This window comes from Hydractinia symbiolongicarpus, chromosome 15 (genome assembly GCF_029227915.1).
Source record: "Hydractinia symbiolongicarpus strain clone_291-10 chromosome 15, HSymV2.1, whole genome shotgun sequence".
Taxonomy (NCBI): domain Eukaryota; kingdom Metazoa; phylum Cnidaria; class Hydrozoa; order Anthoathecata; family Hydractiniidae; genus Hydractinia; species Hydractinia symbiolongicarpus.
In genome coordinates, this window is record NC_079889.1 from 9,127,811 (window position 1) to 9,149,866 (window position 22,056).

A 22,056-nucleotide genomic window follows, 5' to 3' on the forward strand; every position below is an offset into this window, starting at 1 on the left:
ATTTCATTTTTTGAAAGGTTTTTGGTTTTACATTCATGTTGTAACCTCTGTATGATGATAATGCAGCATCTTGAAGTCTCGCTTTGGTGCATTTTAATTCCTCCAATGACAAGTTTTTAGCCTTTATGTCTCTCATCAGCAAATGGTAAAAGAAAACTAGAATAATTTCAAATGACTAGGCGGGATGTGAAGTTCAGTCGTTTACAAAGTAACGGCTTTTTAGTGCCTGACAACACATACGAAATAGGTTAGAGATGACTTTTTATGATCCTGGCTGCAATCTTGCTGACCTTTGTTAATCAATTTTTTAATTTTCGTCTTTTGTATTCTGTTATTACCGGGTAAAGACCTAAATTATAGAGAAGCGTTATTCAAGTTTGAAAGTACATAGAACAAAGCAATCGAAAAACTCCGGTGTGACAAAAAGGTTATTTTTATTTACGACAGCAGTAACAGTGATTCGTGAACTATACTGTAACAAACAACTTTTTAAGAGTTTTTTACTTGATGTCATTTCGGATAATTAATATTTTTAAGCATTGTTTATGACTATCGTTTTATTACATTATTATTTTATATTTTACACAATGCTCTACCTAGCATGTTTTCTATATAATATATAACATTAATACAGCATATATAACATTAATACAGCAAAATAAATGCCCCGGAAACCCTAGCAAAAAAAATATATCCTTTGAATTTATGTATGGACTTCATTTTCATTAAGTCTAAAATCAATATTTTTTTTGTTTGTTGTTTTTTTGTTCTTATTTGCAGTTCTTGTGGGTTTGGCGTCCTTAAAAATTGTTTTTTAAGTCATATTAAAAAGGAATCTTTTCGATTCCAATCTACACCAAATAAACAGCGTTAAAAAAGCCACTGTCAAAATATATGTACCAAGCAATAAATTATCGAAAACTGGAAACTTACCGAATTTTAGCTAAGCGTTATCATTGCAGACATGATTTTCAGTTTATGGTGCCTCTCTTCCCCCAGGGCTCCACTGCTTCTCTATACCCGACCTGCATAGAGTTAATGTAATATAATGTTATAGACCTATTTTAAGATTTTTAACGGAAAAATCTTGCCTTTCGCGTTGTGCTACTTGATTTCGTGTAAACATTAAATTTATGCAGCCTCAAAGTAGCAGAAAAATCAAATCATACAAGTAGAACTTCAGGTGCATCAATTTCGAAGCTGTACTTAAAGTTTGTCATGGCAGACCTATGCGTAAAGTTCATTAAACAGGTGATCTTTCAATGATGACAGATTTATACAGTTCGTGTTATTGTTGATATTTACTTCACAGTGTGTGTACCGGAAGTAACTGTCAATGTCGGTAGCTAAAAGGATTTAATTTTCCTTTTTTGCAAAAATATGTGAAGTTCTATTGCAAAAGCTGTATTGCTATTTACGAAAGCGTAGGTTTAAAGGAGAAGTAACGAAAAGAACTACATATATGTTTTTATGTGATAAACACATTCTTTTATATAACGAAAACAATATGGCATAAAAATTTTAAAATTTTAGAATTTTTTATTTTCAAATTTCGTTTTAAAAGAGCCATAATTACATTAACAGTCGCCGCCGTTATCGAACGAACGCCAACTTGATTCGCACAAATTAAGATTTGTAATACAATGGATGCAGTTTCACTCCACATCTTTCACGAACCAGAATATACTAAGGATAAATTAAAAAAAGAACCCTGTATGTCCGATTGTGTTGTTGTCCCAAACTTTCACGATTGTAAATTTGACAATAAATTCGAAAAGTTGCGTGAAGAATTTTTTGACATTGTGTATTAGCTAGATTTTAGAAACTATGTTCTTCAACGTCGTATAGCTACAAAATAATTTCCAAGAATTTAATGACATATACAAAAAAAATTATGATTTTGTTTGTTTTGTTTTTGCAAAATCACTTCCAGCGATTTTTGGAAACTCATTTCATTGTGTATAATCTACCGTGGCCCATAAGTGGCATCCATAAAAAGCAAGTTATTGTTATAATAACACGCAAAAATGCGTGTTATTATTAACCCGCAAAAATGCGAGTTATTATTAACACGCAAAAATGCGTGTTATTATATAGACGCAAAAATGCAAGTTACTATTAACATGCAAAAATGTGTGTTATTATTAACACGCAAATATGTGACTTAACAAATAATATAATACGCAAAAATGCGAGTTAACAATTAACACACAAAAATTTGACTTGAAAATATTATGCGCAAAAAGGATAGGAGTTATTAAACACAAATATGCGTCTTAACAAGTAACATGCAAAGTGCGAGTTAACAAATAACAAGCAAAAATGCTACTAACGAATAATGTTAATACGCAGAAATGCGACTTAACAAAAAAAATGCGTGAAAATTTACATTGCATCTGTTAAAATGAAGCATTTGCGAATAGCAACACTTTTTTTCGACTCTTTTTTCGACCATTTTTTTTTCCCGATTTATCCCCCTTGTTGCCGACTGATATAATTTTTATGCAATTATTCTTTATTAGTGACTAAATTCAAAAATTTACTCGGCAAAAAGTGACTAAATTCAAAAATTTAGGCGGCAAAAAGTGACTAAATTTTGTCCAAGTGACTAATATTTTTGTCGACTAATTTTTTTGCCGACTTTTTTTTACCGATAAGGTAAGCGCATGTAGAAAAAAGAGATATGGAATACAATGTTTGTTTCACTAAAAATGCGAGAATTTTTTCTGCTTCTTTAATTTTGTTTCGGATATAGTTTTTGTAGTTACGGATATATGAATTCTTGCAGGATATTATATAATATGTACACGGAAATTCAATCCCTTCTCCAGGGACGTAAGTGCCTTTCACCAGTGATGACTCCTTTCATTCATAAAATTCGCCACTCATTCATCATTGGATACAAAAGATGTTGTGTACGAACAAAGTTTGTTCTGATAATTGTTCTAGCGATTTAAAAACTGATGAAGATTAAGGAATATAAAATGTACACAATGATACACAAAAAGGAATATAATTATCGAAAAAATATTATTAAAATTTTCTTTTCTTCTTTTCCCCGCACTTTTTTATATTCGTTTATAAGTGCAACCGTGGGTAAGCGCACCCTCAGAAAAACGCATCAAAATCTTGCTATCACCACTGATAAGCGCTTCGCTTGATTTCGGCATTTTATGATAAATTAAATTCAGATTGTTCTTTATATTGTATCGCGTATGTATACACAAATATTAAATCAATTTAAGAATTGAATAATTATTGACCTGAAATATTTGCGTATATTTTTTTCAAAAATATTCCTAGAAATATTATTTTTCAAAAATTGATTTACAAAATTGTTCCGTCTATTCAGGGATTTACAAACGTCTGCAAATTTTAAAAAGAACCATAAATTCATGGATTGCTCATGCGAAGTTAATAATTGATGATTTCTTTATTCTTCTACCAGGAACAGGATTTGGAATTTGTTTTATTGTCTGGCTAGCTTGCTTAGCTAATGGTTCTAAAACCCGTTTTCAATAAACATCGAGACATATCTCGTTCGTCTGTTCTTGTTAGCTGTGGTACACACGACTTTTAGTTTCTAAACTTCAGGGGTTTAATTAAAGATATGCATGCCTCGGACGGGATTAGTAAAATTGACGGTTGATCGGCCATTTTAAAAGTTGCATATAGCTCAGGTTAGAAAAGATTTTTTTGTATCTCTTTGTCTTGTGTTTTTTTCTATGCTTCTATCTGCGAATAAATATAAAATCACATTTTTAGCCATGTAAATCTTAGACAAATAAATGACGTATAGCAGGCCAGCTAGCTAGCTATTTTGTGCTTTTCTTCCAAGTTTTCCATTTACTTCGGTAATGTGCTTTTTGTGCTAGCCATATTTATTATTTCTTCTTGTGTTATCTTTACCAACAATAAAGCTAATCACAAAGACAAGTTGGTAGAAGGTATAGATTTTGTAATAGAAAACTAATCTCGGATCCTGGTTAAAATGCTTGAACAATGTTGTTTCACTGCAGTTGAATATTACGGTCAAGTTCTTATAAATTCACAAATTTAAATAATTACATAATTTAAATAATTAATAATTACAATCATACAGTATTCAAAATTTCCTGTCTTATATAATTTTTGCTGATATATCCTAATATGCCACTCATTTCTTAACAATTTCTTGTTGTCTCTTTAAAATTTGATTATGTAAACTCGGGTCCCAGAATTGTAGTTAGTCAATTGTGAAGATATTCTGATAACCTTTCATTATTTGACATTTCCTGCAAATTTTAGCTATGACACTCTGTTTAACAATTGTTTTTCCTTACATATAATTTAATGTGTTAGCTACTCAAGTAAAGAAGAAAACATTTTATCCCAGTATTATAGATGAGTTTCAATGTTCACGTTATGACGGGACACCGACGTATAAAGATCTGAAAAATGCTGCTTATATAGGCGAAGAAGTAGGAAATTTGCTAGGCCATCTTTTCGCTGATGTGTGTTGTAAATCAAACAACGCGCAAAAACTAAATTTTAATTTTTAGATCCACTCAAAAATAAGTTTTGTAATAGGCTGGTCTACCACTTACTGCATGCATTATCTTGCCTCTCGATTTGTGTAAAAGATCTAGGGAATATATACAACACCACATCCTAATAAAATCATTCTTTAAGAAAATTGATCAGTCTCGCTGTAACAACATATTCAATCAACATACAATACCTTGCATACCTAGCTAGTTAGTACTGTATAGTCAAGTCTTCACTGTTCATTGTTATTGAAAGATAGTAAAGGAAACTATGCAAGGGTGCAAAGAGGTATTTAAAGTGACGCTTAAGACCCTTTTAGCACAGTTTTATAACCCGTTGTTACCCCGACATAGCAAAAAAAAATAGTCAATATTATTTTTTTTGCAGAATAAGTTGCAATAAACGTTAACAAATTAATCATGACACAGGATACACTCTGTTTAAATGCTGGGTTAAGCCACAAGTAACTGTGTTACCCTGCGTTCAACACCAGAATGAGTGATTAATAAGGACCGTCAGCTGTGCCACACATTCAGGTAAAGCACTTTAGTACAGTATAGTATGCCACAGAAAGCAAATAGGACAGTTTTACTGACATTTTTCCTACTTTGTTTTGACCGCTTGCACGTAGTATACCAATCAAAACGCTTGATTTCTTGAAAAACCAAAACTATGCTAGCCAGCTACATCAACATAAAATAAATATAGCTACTTCTACTTTGAACTATTATTTAAAAACAAATGTGCCTTTGGAGCTCTGGCATGGTACTCGGTGACTTAAAAACTCCAAATAAATATTGTCAAGATGTGAGCATGGTCATCATCAGACAGCAGAAATGGATTTCTGTTCTTTAATTGTAAATCCAATATGAAAAAATTGTTCAAAACTTTTTTTCTTCCACTTGTGCTACTCATGGCATTTATTTCATTTTCTTCAGTTCCAAGTCATGATTCCTTAGCTTCCACCTGCGAAGCTCAGTTGTGTCGCTTTCACAATACAACAGATAACGTCGTGAAGCCCTGCGTAACTTCGAAGAAATATTGTCCTGCCTTATGATTTTATGCCATATTTTAGCCCTCGAGTGCCACTCGCCGTATATATGGGAAAAAATTGTCTTTAACAGACAATCTTTAGAGAATTTGTTTTTTTCTTTCAGAGAGCATAATTCGTAGAATTGCAGGTATCAATTGTGTATATATAACAATAAAAAGTACAGTCCAATTTCAGTGTATCGGAGAGTTAGTTCTTTCTTTAGAAAAAATATAACTAGCCTGCATACTTAAAACTTGATAGCCTGAATCATCAAAATTTTGGGCAAAGATTTTACAACTTATTGTTTGATTTATTTACAAGTTACTTACAACCATAAAATAAAAGTAAAATATTGTTTACAGAAAACTCATTGTTTTGACACAGTTAGCTAGCTGCTCTTTACAACCACCTTTACCTCCGTTTTACAAATCCACTGAAAACAAGATTGACTACGCAAGTGACTTGTGTTTTGGATGTAAACGTTATATAGCAATTAGCAGACGAATGGAGGATCACAACATAAGCATTATAATATAAGACTTATCATTTTGTAAAAAATGCATTTGCTAAAATATGAACAAAGCTAATATTAATTACTAGTCGTTAGCCCGTGGAAAAATCCACGGGTTAGCTCGTCCTGTTTATACTTGCGCAGCTAAGCTACCATTTTGCGTGACAGACGGACAGACGTATACGGGTTTTATAATATAGAGTTATCGTAACCCATATACCGTTAAAAGGGAGTTCGTATCAACGTTTTTAGATCAGGTAACAAACCCTGAGTACAAGGTTAAAAGAAATGCTTTTTTCTGTGCGAACATTTCGCTAGAAGTACATCCTTATAAGGGAAAAAGAACAACAACTCTTTTAGGTGAAATATATTATTTAACGAAGTTTCGGCTGTACGACGGCGATTATCAAGCACTAAGATTTTGAGTTTTGCCGGGTTTTCCAGTCATAGAGAAAACACCCACATTTTCGTTAGCTCTAACTTTCAAGTGTCGTACGTTTTTGCCGTAATAGATGGCGTTGCAGCCATTGCACTTAAAGCGATAAACGACGTTAGAACGCATGGCTTTTGATGAGCCGTCCATAAATCTGAAAAATTTGCGAATTCTGCAGCAAGATTTAAAAATAACCCTCAGCCTACAACGAGGAAAACTTTTATCAAAGGTATTGACTAAACGAGATCGTAGTTTAAGAAATAATTTATCTAAATAAGGTAGGACAATAAGTAGCTTATGAACAGTAGTAACAACCTGTTTTACGTGAAACATTCTATTAAGAAATGACTTTATACACTGTGGATTAAGCTGGAAGGATAGCCATTCCTTAACAGTATATGCCTCAGATCACTCATTTTCAAATGGAATCTAGAAAAATTCGATACAATGTTAACAATTCTGAAAATCAGAGTCAAAACTAAAGCCGGGGAAAACGATTCCAACATTCCATCCAACACACATCCAACACCCATGTTGGATAAATGTTGGAATCGTTTGAACGAAAGTAAAATTTATAAAAGAAGAAAAAATGACGTCAAAAGAAGAAAAAATAGTTGGATGAAGTTGGATGAAAGTTTGTTCGCCATCAAACTTTTCATCCAACTTTTGCCTCTTTTTCTAGCTCGATTTTCCTGTTGGAATCGTTTGAACGCTTTTCGTCCAACATTTGTTGCAAGAAATCGTAGCGTTAATGCAAGTCGTTCATTTGATAGTATAGGACGATTTCCTCCATGTGCTTTCTTGGATGGAAATGAGATCGTCAATGTGACTCAAAACAATCTCAAAATCTTCCACGTTCATTCTAAACATCTGCTTGAACGACATCTGATCCTCCACTATCAACTCCTTGACCAAAGTCTCTTTTGACCCACTCTCTTGTTTTACCCCTTCGAGGCTTTTCGTCATCAGAATCAGCGAATTCTGATAAAATAATCGGAAGGAGCATGTCTTCTGCCGCCATGTTTAGTTTGAAACGAATGAGCAGAGCATAATGAATGAATGAACGACATGTTGGATAAAGCTAATGTTGGATGTTACGATTAAACGCTTTTAAGGGCATCCAACATTCATCCAACATTTGTCCAACAATTGTCCAACAATTCATTTTTGATGTTGGATGGAATGTTGGAATCGTTTGCCCCGGCCTTAAAACAGTTTTCTATTCATGAGGCAAAAAGCTACAAAAAATTGCTATAAATCTAGCTGCAGCATTGTTATATGAATTCTTTAAAAAGAAGAGAGAAAAATTTTCAATAAAAATGAAACAGAAAAGTTTTTTCTCACAGATACTAAGTAAAGTGTCTTTTGACTTGTTTAATCAACTTGTGTTGTGTTTACTTTGTTTTTATCAACTTGTGTTCAAATTTTTTAATATTTACATCATCCTATCAACATCGACCATACCCTATTCTAACGAACCTCATCGGATAAATTTGCAGTGTGTTTCAAATAAACGGTCTGCTAAAGAGGTGTTTATTAAACGGGCGTCTATTAGAATGGGCGTCAATTAAATGGGTAGTTTATCACCGGGGGCGTTTATTAAATAAAATTATTGAAAGGGGCTGCGTTTAATCAAGAGGGCGTCAAATGAAAAGGGGCGTTTATTTGAAACACAACGTAGGGTGTTTTTCTCAACTTATACAGGTTTTATAGATAAAACAAAAACATTATAGATATTATTATACTTTTTATTTTTCATATGTCAAATTATTTACAACATAAATTCCCTTTTTATTTGGTAAGGATTGAGTTAAATTAAGCAAAAACTTCATATTTATAACAAAACTTCCATAAATTACTTTTTAAATATACATTTACTAGCAACATTGCTGTTAATTAAAAGTTAAAACAAGAAGCATAAACTTAGAACTTTCTTCTCAAAAAGAAAACCTAGCATATGCCCATTCTTCATCTCGAGAAAGCGGAAAGAGGCGATCAATCTTCAGATAAAAGTGTTTTACAACAAGACAACTAATGTGTAAAAGCCACCGTGAATAACGAAACGACTGAACGGAATTTTAAGTGAATAAACTTAGATCAGTTTTTTTATTTGCTGCGTAGCGACAAAAGTTTTCGAAATGTATGCTAGTAATTTTAATTATTAAAAACTTTTTGTTGGATAAAAGGATTGGATTCTTACACAACGTCTAGTTGTGTAAGAATTTAAATTGTTTAAAAAGTATACGAGATGCAGTATTATTTTGCTGTTTTGCCTTCAACGTAGAATTCGCGTGCGTGAATGATTTCAAGTTTGGTAGAAGTTTTAGGTTTAAAACTGCAAATAGAAGCTTCGTACCTTAGAATTAGAATAGGGAAAAATATTTGCATCTTAAATTAAAAAATTTTCATTATAAGTTTGAAGAATGTCGACATTAAACGACTGTTCTCTTGATCCGTATATTACACTTTTCTTCTCGATTCGACGGTGCACAGCCTGATTTCCCTTGTTCGGCACATTACTTTTCCTTTTCATTGCCGCTCTTATAACGTCATTAAAAAATTTGTTTGTAAATAAAACCTTACGCGAAAACGGAACTTTAGTGTCCTTTTCTTCCGGATGAGCTGGTATATTGGTCCGTCTATTTCCGACCTGGTCGTTCCTAGTGTTATTCTTGTTATTATCGAGTTTAAAAGAAGTCATATTGGCAATCTTGCCAACAATATTTGTGTTGTTAATGTCTTTTGTAAAGTTACTTTTGACCTGCGTTTTTTCAGATTGACTGTCTGTAAAACCTTTATGTCTGTTTAAACGAGTGTGTGTATCTTCGTGTAACATCATATTTGCTAAACGATCATTTTCAAAACGTTTTAAATCATGTCTGTGTTGCGCAAGTAACTTACCTCGAAAATTACTCAACGCAAAATTATGCGGTAGATGATCTTCTAAGTACTTTAATGTACTATATGACGATGCGCCATTTTGAAGTGGCGGTTTTTGATTGGTTAAAAACTGGGAGTGGCCACTTGGATTGCTGATTGGTATAAACAAGCCTAAATCATCAGGTAAACCTTTATGTTGATTCTTTCGTACACTCTGCGCTTGTAATCTTGTCATCGTTTTTTCTGCAGTTTCGTCGTTAATACTTTTGAAGACATCGCTAAGTTTGGATAAAGGTATCGAACCAGGTTGAGCGAAATGTTGTACCATGGATTCTTGCTCCAATTTTTGTAAGATAGCCTGTCGCCGCTTTAAGTCGTTTATTAACTTGTCTTCCAGTTGTGTGTATTTTATATCAAGGATGTCTTTGGCAGCATTATTACCAGAATTCGAGGTTGCCTCGCTGAAAATTCTTTTCACAGCAGTCGAATTTGTCTCCTTTTTTTTTAGTAGGCTTTCTCCATTGATTTTTGATCGTGCAGCGATGCTTTCAATAATCTGAGGGGCAAAGGATTCAAATTGAGACAAACTTAAAGGACGAATACCACCTGTACTTTCATGCAGTAAGGAAACATCGTCTCGTAATTCCTCATTGATGGTTTCGAGTTCTTCGGCTGTTGATTTTGTTGGCAGTTCAAAATTGGATGTTTGAGATAACAACTCGCTATTTTGCAGTAGGGAAGGAGTTGGCTCAAATGAATCTCTAGTAGATGTAGGAGAAGCAAGCGACTCTGATAATTGTGGAATGTTGGTATCAAGCAAGGATGAAAATTGCTTTGATGCTGGAGGTGACTGTTGACCAAAAAAGTTAGATACCTGCGGTAGAAGCTGACTACGAATTAGGTTTTTATCAATGGTATCAACACTGTTACGTTGCTGTGAAAACAGATTTCGATCATACCCAAGATTGTTTAACAGATTACGGTATTGGAAGTAATCAGACCAATTTTCGGAATGACCATCGCTTTGAGGCTCCCCAAGTAAACTTGAAGATGACTTGTCTCCGTTGTTGTTGTTGTTGTTGTTGTTGTTGTTGTTGTTGTTGTTGTTGTTGTTGTTGTTGTTGTTGTTGTTGTAATTGTTATTAATGTTATTGCTGTTAATGTTGTTGTCGTTGTCGTTGTTGTTGTTTTTATCCGGCGATAAAACTGAAAATCTTTGATTACCAGCTACAGTTTCTAAGCCATTCCGCAGTGGATTCTCAAAACTATTTGTGTTTTCCTGTCCTACATTACTGGCAAGATTTATTGGTGAGACACCTTGAAGTTCACCATTCAGCATAGCTTTTAGAATAAGTTGCCCTGCTGCACTGTCTACGACAACGCCATTTATTGTCTTTTGTTTCGGTCGAGTTACTGCCAGTGATGGGATAAAAGTTGAAGATTCTTGACCTTTAAGGGGTATTGTTGGGTTTGCAAAATTCTGAAAAACTGGTGGCATGGATTGATGGTTTTTAAAGCGTGCGGTGTTAGGCTTAAAGTCGTTTGAAGCTGTTGCAAAGTGAGAAGAGTCCGGTCCGCTTCGTAATACCGGGACTAGATAGTCAGTGTACGTATATTGCGAGTTCCTATTCCTATGTCCGTTGTTGTCTATCCGATGCCTTAAGTGACGATGTTTGTGTCGTTCATCTGAAAATTCAACAGTAAAGTCAACAGTGTGTTTTTTTTAATAGTCGTGTTTATGTGAGGTATGTGTGATGTCATACTTTTGAGTCGGGTAACTGGTACCTAAATGTGCGAAAGGAATGTAATACCAGTACAACTGTGTATAAGTTTTTAATTCTCTGAATGATTAAATTAGGTGCATAAACGTTTTATAAAACTTATATGAAGAAACGTTTATATGCTCTGATTGAACTATCAACTCCTGTTTGTCCTAAATTATGGGATCTGAGTTTATTTACTGTCGAAACTCTCGTTAAAAGATTATTTTTTAACCTAGATTGTGCTCTGTAAATGTTGAAGAAGATTGCTGCAAAGTTAAGAAACAAAACCCTTGTTTGTATTTTTGTAGGGTTTGTTACACTTTTTAGCTAAACTGTAAAAATAGAGGGATGTCACTAGCAAACCTTATTTTATCTATTTGCTGAGTAACGTTGACTTATCTCGTGCGCTATCTCACTTTAACGGTAAGGAACTGAAACAGTCCTTTAAAAAGTTTAGTTCTTAGGTAAGTCTTAATTATTCAGGTGTCGCTACTTACCTTGAAGATTCAGTGTGATATATGAAATGTCATGCAATGTTTGGTATGAGTAAGTAAGATTAAAATGTTGATTTTATGTTAGATGAAATAATTATATGGTCCTAAAATTAAAGTTAACGGACAAATGTTAAAGCACATATTTTAAACATAATATTTCTTCTACACCAACAAAAGAAAGGGCTACAATAAACAGAAAAATATTTCAGATCCTTTCTTTTAATTAGGAGAAAGTATTTTATGAAAACCTCATTTTTTTAATTGAGACGCCTAATTTTTGACTGGACACGTTATATTTATAAGAGGTCAAATTTGAAAATATGGAATTTTTAAAAGAACTTACGAGGAGATTCTTTGCAATTTCGAATTTGATCAAGAAATTCTTTCAATCTGATGTATCCGTTCTCAAATTGCTTTCGTAAGTCTCCGCAAGATATCGTCTTTTGTGGTAAGGACAAATCTTGATCTAAAAGGCAAACTTGAATTTAGAACACATTAAATTAATTTGTAGGGCAATATTTCTCTGGAATCTTAAATGTGTATTCGAGCCTTCACTTAAGTAGTTAATTTAGCCAAAAATTACCAAAATTTAGTTTTTCTCCTACAAAAGCTTAGACGCGAAATAACGTGTCAGAGCAAATTTCAATTTCTCAGAACAAACTTTAAATTAAAATTAGCCAACAAGCACAAAGCCAGTGTAGCCGTATCCTCTTAAATAGTGCAAGACACAATTGTATTTGGGCGAGTAAAACCATTCCCGCAGTAAACAAAGTATTTCCTGATAATTCCTGCGTGAATTAGGTACAATAGAAGTTATGAAGATGCGCGGTTAGTATTCTCATCACAGGAAATTCGTTTGCGAGCCAGCGTGTATTTTCCCACATGCACTATTCCTATTTCATGACAGCAAAAAAAAATTTCCTGGGTCTCCTGACTACCACTCAAGTTACACGGTTAGCTTTTATTAAAAAACAACATTATGGTTAACCTCAAAAAGGACACGCGAAACATGTACAGTCTCCCACAAAATATAATGAGACAAGTTGGCAAAATTCCTCCCTACAAATAGTATATAGGCCTTTTCTATACTTTCAACTTGTTATTGCTCACAGCGGGCTTAGGACCATCCCAACTCTTAAAATGTGATAATTGTTTCTGACGTCAACGTGGTCATCTTTATCAGATTTTGTGTCTTTGTGGACCTGGGGACGATTATTCACGACTTGATGCTGTTTTCCAACTTTGTGAAATCGACGAAAAAGTTTTTCAATATTTTGTGGGAAGTTGTTGTCACGTGTGCTATCATGGAACAAACATTTTTCACATCAAAATAATTGAAAATATACTTTCTAATCATACAACGTTAAAAAAAGTGCCACTTAGACACAGCATAGTGCATTAAATAATCGGTTTTGCTCCAGGACTTGTCGAATATTATTCTCGAACTCAGAGCTCTTTGAGATAAACCAGGTCAAAATGCTCTGGGGAAGAGAATGGCCGAATATTACAAGTTTAACACAGGGAGTTTATAAGTGGCAATATTTTAAGTTCATACTGAGACAAACAGTGTAATAAAAAGTCTTAATCTGATTCTGCATCATTAACTTCTTAAGAGGGATCCCTTTTTTAATTTTAGGAGGACAACTAGTTTGAGAGAATCAAGACTTTAAGCGAAAAATTCAGAATTGCTTAAAATAATCAGGCTCCTGCATACACGTTTTTTTATAAAGAACCTGTTCATAAGAAATCGGGCAATATGAGTTGTAAATTTGTAGTTAACTTCTACTACTGCAACTCATTTGACTAAAAAATGATTAATGCTATTACGTTTTCGGATTACATCCGAAATCTGATTAAAATGGTCCTTTTCTTCTCCTTTTTCTTCTTGAACCGGTTTTTAAAAGATTGCTGTAAAGTCACGGATTTATCAACTGGGGGTCGGTTTTTCGACCCTGCGTGATAGCGACGAAGATGTGAGAAATTGTAAAGAGGATTCGCAGCAATATTACCATAAGCCGTGTTGATAAAAATTTGTCTGAATATATTGAATTCTTCTTCTGGATTATCCCAGTTAATTAATCATAGGTTCTAATTATTTCAATTAAATCGATACCCAGAGTTCAGCACGCCATTATGAGGATGCTCTCTTGGCTAGCTATCAGTCTGTTAGCTGTGTCGTCTATAAAAAATTTGGGGATACTGTTGGAGGTGATTCAGTTGGGAATGAAGCAAGAATACTTCTTCAGGTATAAAAGCCAAACAATACTGTCACTTAGTTTTTGAATTGATACAATAAATGCTTCCTAGCATGTTACATAAGATGATTGTTAGTGTTTTGTTACGATTCATAATACATTTTTATCAGTTTAGAATGCAGACTTACTTTCTAAAATAAAGAGAAAAAAGCATTGTAGAATTATTAATAATACTACAGATGGTATAGTTAAGCCATTTCATGTGTTGTTGCCTTTCTTAGTGATGAAGAAACATTTCTTTGATAGACAAGCAAACTACGATTTGTCTTCTTGATTGCCTTAATGAATTAGCTGGAATTCGAAAAGATGGATAACTAAACGGTATTTCTACGTGCAGTTTTGTTGGGATACCGTAAGGACAAAAATTGTTGTGACTTCAATGCTTACTACACATCTATTGCGACTTTATTAAGTTTTATCAACATTTTAAGACGTTTTTTATGACTACCTCTTTATCTTTTTTTATGGAATTTGTACTGTTTTAACAAAACAAATAGAGGAACTATTTGTAATATATGCAAGTTTTGAAGCCATTACTGAAAAGATCCATGGATGTGCACCAGAAAATAAAAAATCATATAATGAAGCATACTAAAAGTATACAGACTATGGACATGGTTATAAGGTAGTATGTAGATTTGACGACAAATATAGCTAACCAATTAAAATATATAGAGGTCCAGATGCTGTATACAAATTTATGGAAAAATGTTAAAGGAAGTCAGATATTGCAAAGGCATTAAAAACAAACATTTCATGAAGGACATGATAATGATAAAGGAAGATAGAAATAGTTTCAAAAGAGCGGATAGTTGCCATATATGTGATAAAGAATATACGGACAAAGATATGGTTAAGATTGGCAAAAATTGACCGCGCGCACGTTATTTTGCACAAAACATGGGGGGGATGTTTTTACATTTTGCGGCAGTAACTATTGCGCTTCACGAAAGGTAGATTGCATCTTACGCTTCAGATTATTGCGATTTTGAGCAAACCCCAAAATAATTTATGTCCACAATAACTTATGTCCAAAATAGTTTATGTCCACAATAATTTATGCCACAATAATTAATGTCTGCAATAATTTATGTCACAATAATTAATGTCTGCAATAATTTATGTCTGCAATATTTTATGTCCGCAATAATATGCCCTTCAGGTAATGTTAAATGAATATGTATAAAGAATGTAATATAAATGTATAACATTTAGATTCTAATCTCTAAGCGAAACTTTATTAGGAAATGACTTTTCCAAACAGCTGTGCATCAAACATCGCAAAAAATGGATACAATTTAAACAATTCCAAGGATTGTCAGCTAGTTAAATGTTGAACCATACACTTGAAACTATCATCTAAAGCCATTTAGCCTGTAAAGGCTTTTCATTGTAACCTGAAAACCCATAGCAGGCTTAAAGTTAGTTATGCATGACATCATGAACAAGCTTTGAGTGAGGCTTTGAAGACATATAGGGTAAAAAAATTGTTTTTGGCCATTCATTTTGCTTTTTCAACATTTTACATAAATTTCTAACTATCAACCTCGTCCCCAGAGCATCTTGTACCTTTTCTGACATCGGAACGGCGATATGAACATAACCCTGGATGAGGCTTGTCCGATATAAACCCTGATTGGCGCGGATGTCTCACATAATTATTGCGTCGCGAGTCTGGGACAAATAGAGGAGAGAGCTGTTCGTATTTTTAAAAAATAGCGGAGAAACTGAAGCATGTTTTTCAAGCTAAACTTGTAAGATAATTGTAACAATTTACGTTGATAATGTCTTGTAGTAACAAGACGAAATACCCGTTAAAATAAAATAAAACAAGAAGCCCTGGGGACTCTAAGAATTTCCGCGCGCTACCAAAATATTTGATGAAAACCTGCTAATTCGTTGTGTTATTGTGCCAAACATTCGAAGGGGTTTGGTGCAGGAACCTCTGAAGATAAAGCACACCAGTGACATTATATCTTACAACAAACGCAAACAAAACGAAACGTGTCATTAAACTCACATTTTAAAAGAAATTGCTAACAAAAAATACAGCCTATCATTCATGGTTGAAAGTCTTGCGATTGAAACGTTTATGGTCTTAAACGGCATTAGTTGACAAAAAATCAAAATTTTGATGTGACCATCATTTTCAGCATACTTTTTTTTATTAACTGTGTCAGTTTTTGTCGAAAATAAAGCAGTTTTAATTTTTGGATAAATTTTGGCCTAAAATGGCATTTAGGTGACAAAAATCAAAATTTTGATGTCACCATTATGTTCAGCATACTTGTTTTGTTAACTTTGCCAATTTTTGTTGAAAATGAAGTAGTTTTAATTTTTGGACCAATTTTGGCCTAAAATAACATTTAAGGTGGCAAAAAACCAAAATTTTGATGTCACCATCATGTTCAGCATACTTTATTTGTTAACTGTGCCAAATTTTGTTGAAAATAAAATAGTTCTAATTTTTGGACCAATTTTGGCCTAAAATGACATTTAGGTGACAAAAATCAAAATTATTATGTCACCATTATGTTCAGCATACTTTTTTGTTAACTGTGCCAAATTTTGTCGAAAACAAATACCAATTTTAGCCTGAACGTCAATACGAGACTTCCCAGTAGTTAAGGAGCTTGGGTACGAAGTTTACATCTGTGATGGAGCAATGTGAAATCCCAGGGTCGATTTTTTCTCAAAAAATGCTCCGAAAGAAAAAAACGACGGTTTTAAAGAATTTCCTATGCCTTCGGGCGTGGAAATTCAATAATGTCATCATCAATCAAACTACCCGTTAAAATAAAATAAAATAAAAACATTGTCATCATCAATCAAACTTCTCGTACTTATTTTTATTGTGAAGTCATATGCCCGAATTAATATATTTAATAGAAAAATTTACTAAAACATTTACTAAGCAATGAAAGTACAAGAAAAGACATCATAAAGTGATACTGCTTACATGGAAATATTTTAACAGCTGGAAAAGTTACCAAATAGAAAGAGAATCAAGTTGTGTCAAACAGACCTAGTGTCGCCCATGTCCTTTATAGACAAAATAACATATTTTACCTTATTGGTAAACATGTTCTATTACTTTACAAGTTTTGGTTAGCATTAAAAATATAAAAATGTGATTTCGCATATATTATTGACTTGAGACTTGTTATGGAGTACATTTAGACCAATCTGATAAAAAATACTTTTGCATGAGGCATAAAAAAATTATATAGGAATTTTGAGAAAGAGAAGAAACCTATAAATTTTAGGCATATAATGAAAAAGGTAAGAATTTTAGACAGATCGAACAAAATTATTTATACTCTAAGTCACAGCTTGAGTCCCTAATCTGAGATATGGTTAAATCCTATGACTTCAGAATAAATTAAAATATTGATCTGAGATTTAGTATCATATAATTTTAGACTGGTTTAATGAGCCAAAAAATAGTCCTATTATCATCATACCTTCTGGGACGCCGATAAGCTGTTCAAGATGCGGATTTAGAAAATATTAAAAGCAGTTCTAAGCTTAGAAATTGGTCAGATAATATTCAACCTAAAATTATGCCAGTCCATTATTGTTGTGTTCATATGTATTAAGGCTGAAATACACTATCATTTTTCAATGATCATTTTCAAATTATCATTGAAAAATGACAGTGTATACAGAAGAAAATGTCATTTTTTACACTCTCATGTCCAATGATCCTTAAAAATCAAAAGTTGAACATGTTCAACTTTTAATTTTTCAATGACATTTTTTTCTATTGTTTTAAATCGAATCCATTGTTTTCGCACACGTGCTTGTTGCACGCGATATAGATTTAGGCGTAAACATAGTTGAAAACAAAGATTTAAACAAAATAATTCACCGGAGAATAAGAAGCGACAGAAAATTATATTGAGATTTGGAAACGCCAGCCCAGTTTGTGGGATATTGAATCCCCGTTCTATAAGGACAGAAACAAGAAAGTAAGAAGTCATGAGGTATTTAAAGGTATCCAAAATGATAAAAACTTCAAAGTTGCGGTTAGTTTGATTTAGCAGGAATTGGGTCTCGTAAATGCGTTGTTTTTCTCTCAATGTCAACTTCTATGAGATTTAGGAGCTCATCAAAAATGTTTGGCGGCATTCTTAAAAATGGCGTATACTCTGCAATTTTCTCCACGCGCAGTTCATACATGAGCGTATTGTAGATGCCAAGTTCATTTCGCCTATTTAACCACGGCTTCACCCATACATTTCTTTGCTTTTTTTTCCTACTTTAGGCTAACTTTCTTGATAACATATACACAACAACAGCAGCTGCTATTTCTTCTTCAGAGTCAATGTTGCTAAGAAAAACATGCTCAAGTTTCATGTTTTTAATGATAGTGTATTAGCGCCAAAATTTGTCATTCTTGATGCCATTGGAATGTATCATTTTGTAAAATGAACATTGAAAATGATAGTGTCTTTCAGCCTTTATCGAATCAAACAAATCATTGTTTATGCCAGTCTGTAAAATGCACCTTTTCATGTGTAGCGTTATCATTTATTGTTATGTCTTGTTAACTCAATTTCTTTGCTCACTTGTTCAGTCCTTGTATCATTGTGTTTTAGCTTAGCTATATGTATTGTTTAATTGTACTTCACTAATTGATCGTGTCATTAGGGATTTTGTGTTAATTACTTTATATGACACATGTGTCTACATTTTCGCTCATTCTGTCAAATCACAAACCTTTCAAGAAAAGGTTTTGTCGAAATTCAATTTCAAGTTTATTCCATTTCATAATCTGGTACGATTAGCTAATAATATATTTCAATTTTTGTTTGTCAAACTTTTGTTAAATTTCAGGGCTAAATTTGTATACATTTTAGTTTGAATAACTTAACTAGCCATACCAATCTTTTAATTTGTATTCAAAGCAAACTAGCCTAAAACTGGATAAACCCCACGGTTATGCCGGCAGACGAAAAATTTATCAATGCTGCTCTTATAATGAGAATACTTAATTAATCTTCGGCAATGTTTTCTAAGCAAAAAAATAACACCAACGTTGAGATATGTATCTATAATAAAAAGTGTTTTCAGAATAGCAGCAGAATTTTGAGTTCTAAAAAGTAGGTTTTTGTGGAACTTAATTTTGGTTCAAATCCCAAGGTAGCACACAATACTTGTTGTTGGTAATCTTTTTACCAATACTTTATAAACTCTTAAGACATTGGTGATGCACGATTTAATGAATTGAATCGACAAATTAGATCCAAGTGGACTTGTCAATTTCATTTTATCATCCACATGTAAGGTTTCAGGACGTATTTTTAGGACATATCTTGAGAGTCAATGAAAACGAAAAGTTTTCATATGAGCTTAACTTGCTTTGCCGCAGGAGATAAGCTTTAAAGAATGCAGATTAATCGCCCTTAAAAACAATAAATTTTCCATTTCTGGCAAATTTGACATTTTTTAATCAACTGAGTTACTAAAACTGAGATCTTGAATTATAGAAATTGTCAGTCTCTGAAAATGGCTACCATAATGGTATATACAACTTTTTAAGTTTAATCATATTAATCTTCATTTTTTAGATTTTGGCCTAATTCGCAAAATTAAATATCAAAGAGCTAGCCCTAAAAACTCAGTAAACCAATAGAAATCTTTACAACACACCACAGCTTTCAGTTCGGTTTGTAGCTCCAAGAGCTCGATACCACAGTATCCGTCTTATTAGAAAGATTCCTATGCACGCAACAGTTGTGCGGTGTCCATTTACAATTTTTTCTGATCTATCTACACACAGGGTCCATATACCGAAGAGTCGAAGGGGTAGATCCGACTATTTCAACAATATATTGAGATGTTCTTATATTAGAGTGGGGTACCTTTCTTGAAAATGTCACGTGACGCGCCTATAAGCCTACAACTATCATAAATTTTAAACTTTTTCTTTCGCAAAGAATTTTTTTTGAGAGAACAGAGTTTCATTTTTAAAGTTTTAAAACAGGAAGAACATTGCAAAAACAGCAGAGCATGGCAACAAAAAAATTCAACAACCAAACGAACACGCGAAGTTTGATGGCGAACTTTACATTAAACACTTAGCTATTGTTCGTTTTTTCAAACTTTTAAAACACTGGAATGGTTGAACACACAGTGAAGTTATAAGTAACAACATACCGTATAGAGAATGATGTATGTGTGCACAGGAAACTAGTTGGAAAACCAAACAAAGCGCAAATATCTTTTTCAGCATAATGTTGGTCACATTTCTTTGCACCATATGTATTAAAAAAATGAATTATCGCTCTTTAAAAACGTAAAAATGTTATTTCTGCGAAATATTTTAAATAGTTGAGTATATCTGTCCTTTTCTTGTTCGTTCTTGTTCGATAGCGTAGTGAAAATAGACAAGTTCAAACTGCAAGAACTTGGTTTCATTCCCCTTAGATGTGTAATATTGGTTGGAGCCAGTACTTTAAATTAAGGGGGTGGTAACTAATGTGTTCTTGTTTAGTTACCAGCTCTATTTGATGTATCGATGTTACGCCTTTTTGATTTCAATCGAGTAAACAACTCACTATTCAGTGAGCATGTGCGCATAATTTAAAAACATTACTTCCCGCTGCGTGAACAAATTCAACATACTCAGTGGGTGCGATTGAACATGCGCGTACGAAATTAACCAATTGAGTGCCGAGAAAGTCGAAATGCTTGTTGCAAACAAGGCTATAGGCAGATAAAATGTCGAAAATAAAACGGTTTATGCGTTAAGCAATAAATACATCAAGAATTCAAGCCTAAATTTGTTTTTGTTTATAAAACTTTGTTTGTAATCAATACGATTTATTCTCCTTAAAAATTTTTAAAGTCATATTTTTGTACTCTCTCTTTATTTTTGAGTTGTTATGAGCAACCTTTATTATCACCTACACGAATTTTTAGGTCACTATCGTTTGGAAAATATTAGCCCTCTTAGTACCAGGGGTGTAGTGGTAGTGCATTCGGGTTGTAATCAGTTGGTTTAAAGTCTGAGTTACAACATGGGCGCACTTTAAATCTACTGACCTCGGATCGGCTTGTGTGACAGACAAATTAGAGTAATGCTATGCGTATCTCTTGTAATAATGTAATATAGGTAGTTACAGTCGAAGTGAAAGAAGAAGCAGTTTTTAGAATTCAATACCAAAGGACGTTAAACTCCTGTCACATGCTTGCTGCAAAATGATATATATATATATTAGCTAAAATGATCATTATTTTACAATATCTCTTTTTGAAATATAACCTGATCAGGATCCTTTCATAGATATCAAAAGATGAAATTTTTAAACATATTTTCATAATTCGTCATATAAAATAATCACGAATGTCCATTGCGTTATTGCGAACTAGAAAAGCCCCCTCCCAAATTTCGCTTAAAAAGAGTACACTTGTAATTAGTGTTCCCAATTCTGTCCATGTTTTCAAACTTATAATTGTTTTTACCTTAAACAAAAAAAATCAACACCACTTTTTATTAAAGGAAAAGACTTCTTCAAACACAGAATTATTTGTGCTTGAATTTTTAATCATGATACGAAATTAGATGAACAAATATTATTATTTATATTATGAAATATGAAAACATTACGAAGTATTTTTATTCTTCTACTTTTGACCTTTTAAATTTCTGTTGCGGAGTTTTTAAATGCATAGTTTAAAGCGCAAGACAACCGAGGTGTAATGAACAACTGGTGCTCAGTTCATTCATGTCAGCTCAATATGTTATCAATCTTTCAATTAAGACTCCGACGAATCCTCCATTATCTTCTTAAGATATTAATTCCTTCCATCCATCCTACCTAGCGGGACAGCTATTTCGTTTTCTTCTAATTAATTCATTAACAATTGTCTAAGCTAATTACATCTTATTAAACGTTGCAAGATTAATTAAGTTCTTACATTCTTCATCCAATGTCAAAAATATATCCTTTGATATTCTATTAAAACGTATTAAAATCAATCAATCAAATGAAATCGATTTGAATTATTAGCAACCAAAATGGACTATTTTAGAAGTTCCTGTTGTTATGTATCAGACATAGAGTGCATCCCTAAACAACTGACCATGGCGAAACTTTACAAAACCAAACAGCCGAGATTAAACTTCCAACAATCAATTCACCAACAGCTTTT

At 33.1% G+C, this 22,056-nt stretch overlaps 1 protein-coding gene across 1 annotated transcript; it reads right to left on the reverse strand.

Annotated features, from left to right (window-relative positions):
• Window positions 1-8,885: 8,885 nt before the first annotated feature.
• On the reverse strand, window positions 8,886-20,269 carry LOC130629043 (probable serine/threonine-protein kinase DDB_G0267686). Its single transcript, XM_057442136.1, has 3 exons — window positions 20,059-20,269; window positions 11,985-12,107; window positions 8,886-11,070 (listed from the first exon to the last, which is right to left on the reverse strand). Exons 1-3 carry the CDS (start codon window positions 20,159-20,161, stop codon window positions 8,894-8,896), a joined length of 2,403 nt encoding a protein of 800 aa, XP_057298119.1. The 5' UTR covers window positions 20,162-20,269; the 3' UTR covers window positions 8,886-8,893.
• Window positions 20,270-22,056: the final 1,787 nt, after the last annotated feature.

What these genes read in the sequence shown, in the direction of transcription:
- LOC130629043 (XM_057442136.1), bottom strand. Translation starts at nt 20,161, where the DNA reads ATGGTGCAAAGAAATGTGACCAACATTATGCTGAAAAAGATATTTGCG. An exon ending in CATACATCATTCTCTATACG is followed by an intron (nt 12,108 to 20,058) that starts GTATGTTGTTAC and finishes TTTGCCTTTTAG; the next exon opens with ATCAAGATTTGTCCTTACCA. An exon ending in AAATTGCAAAGAATCTCCTC is followed by an intron (nt 11,071 to 11,984) that starts GTAAGTTCTTTT and finishes TTGAATTTTCAG; the next exon opens with ATGAACGACACAAACATCGT.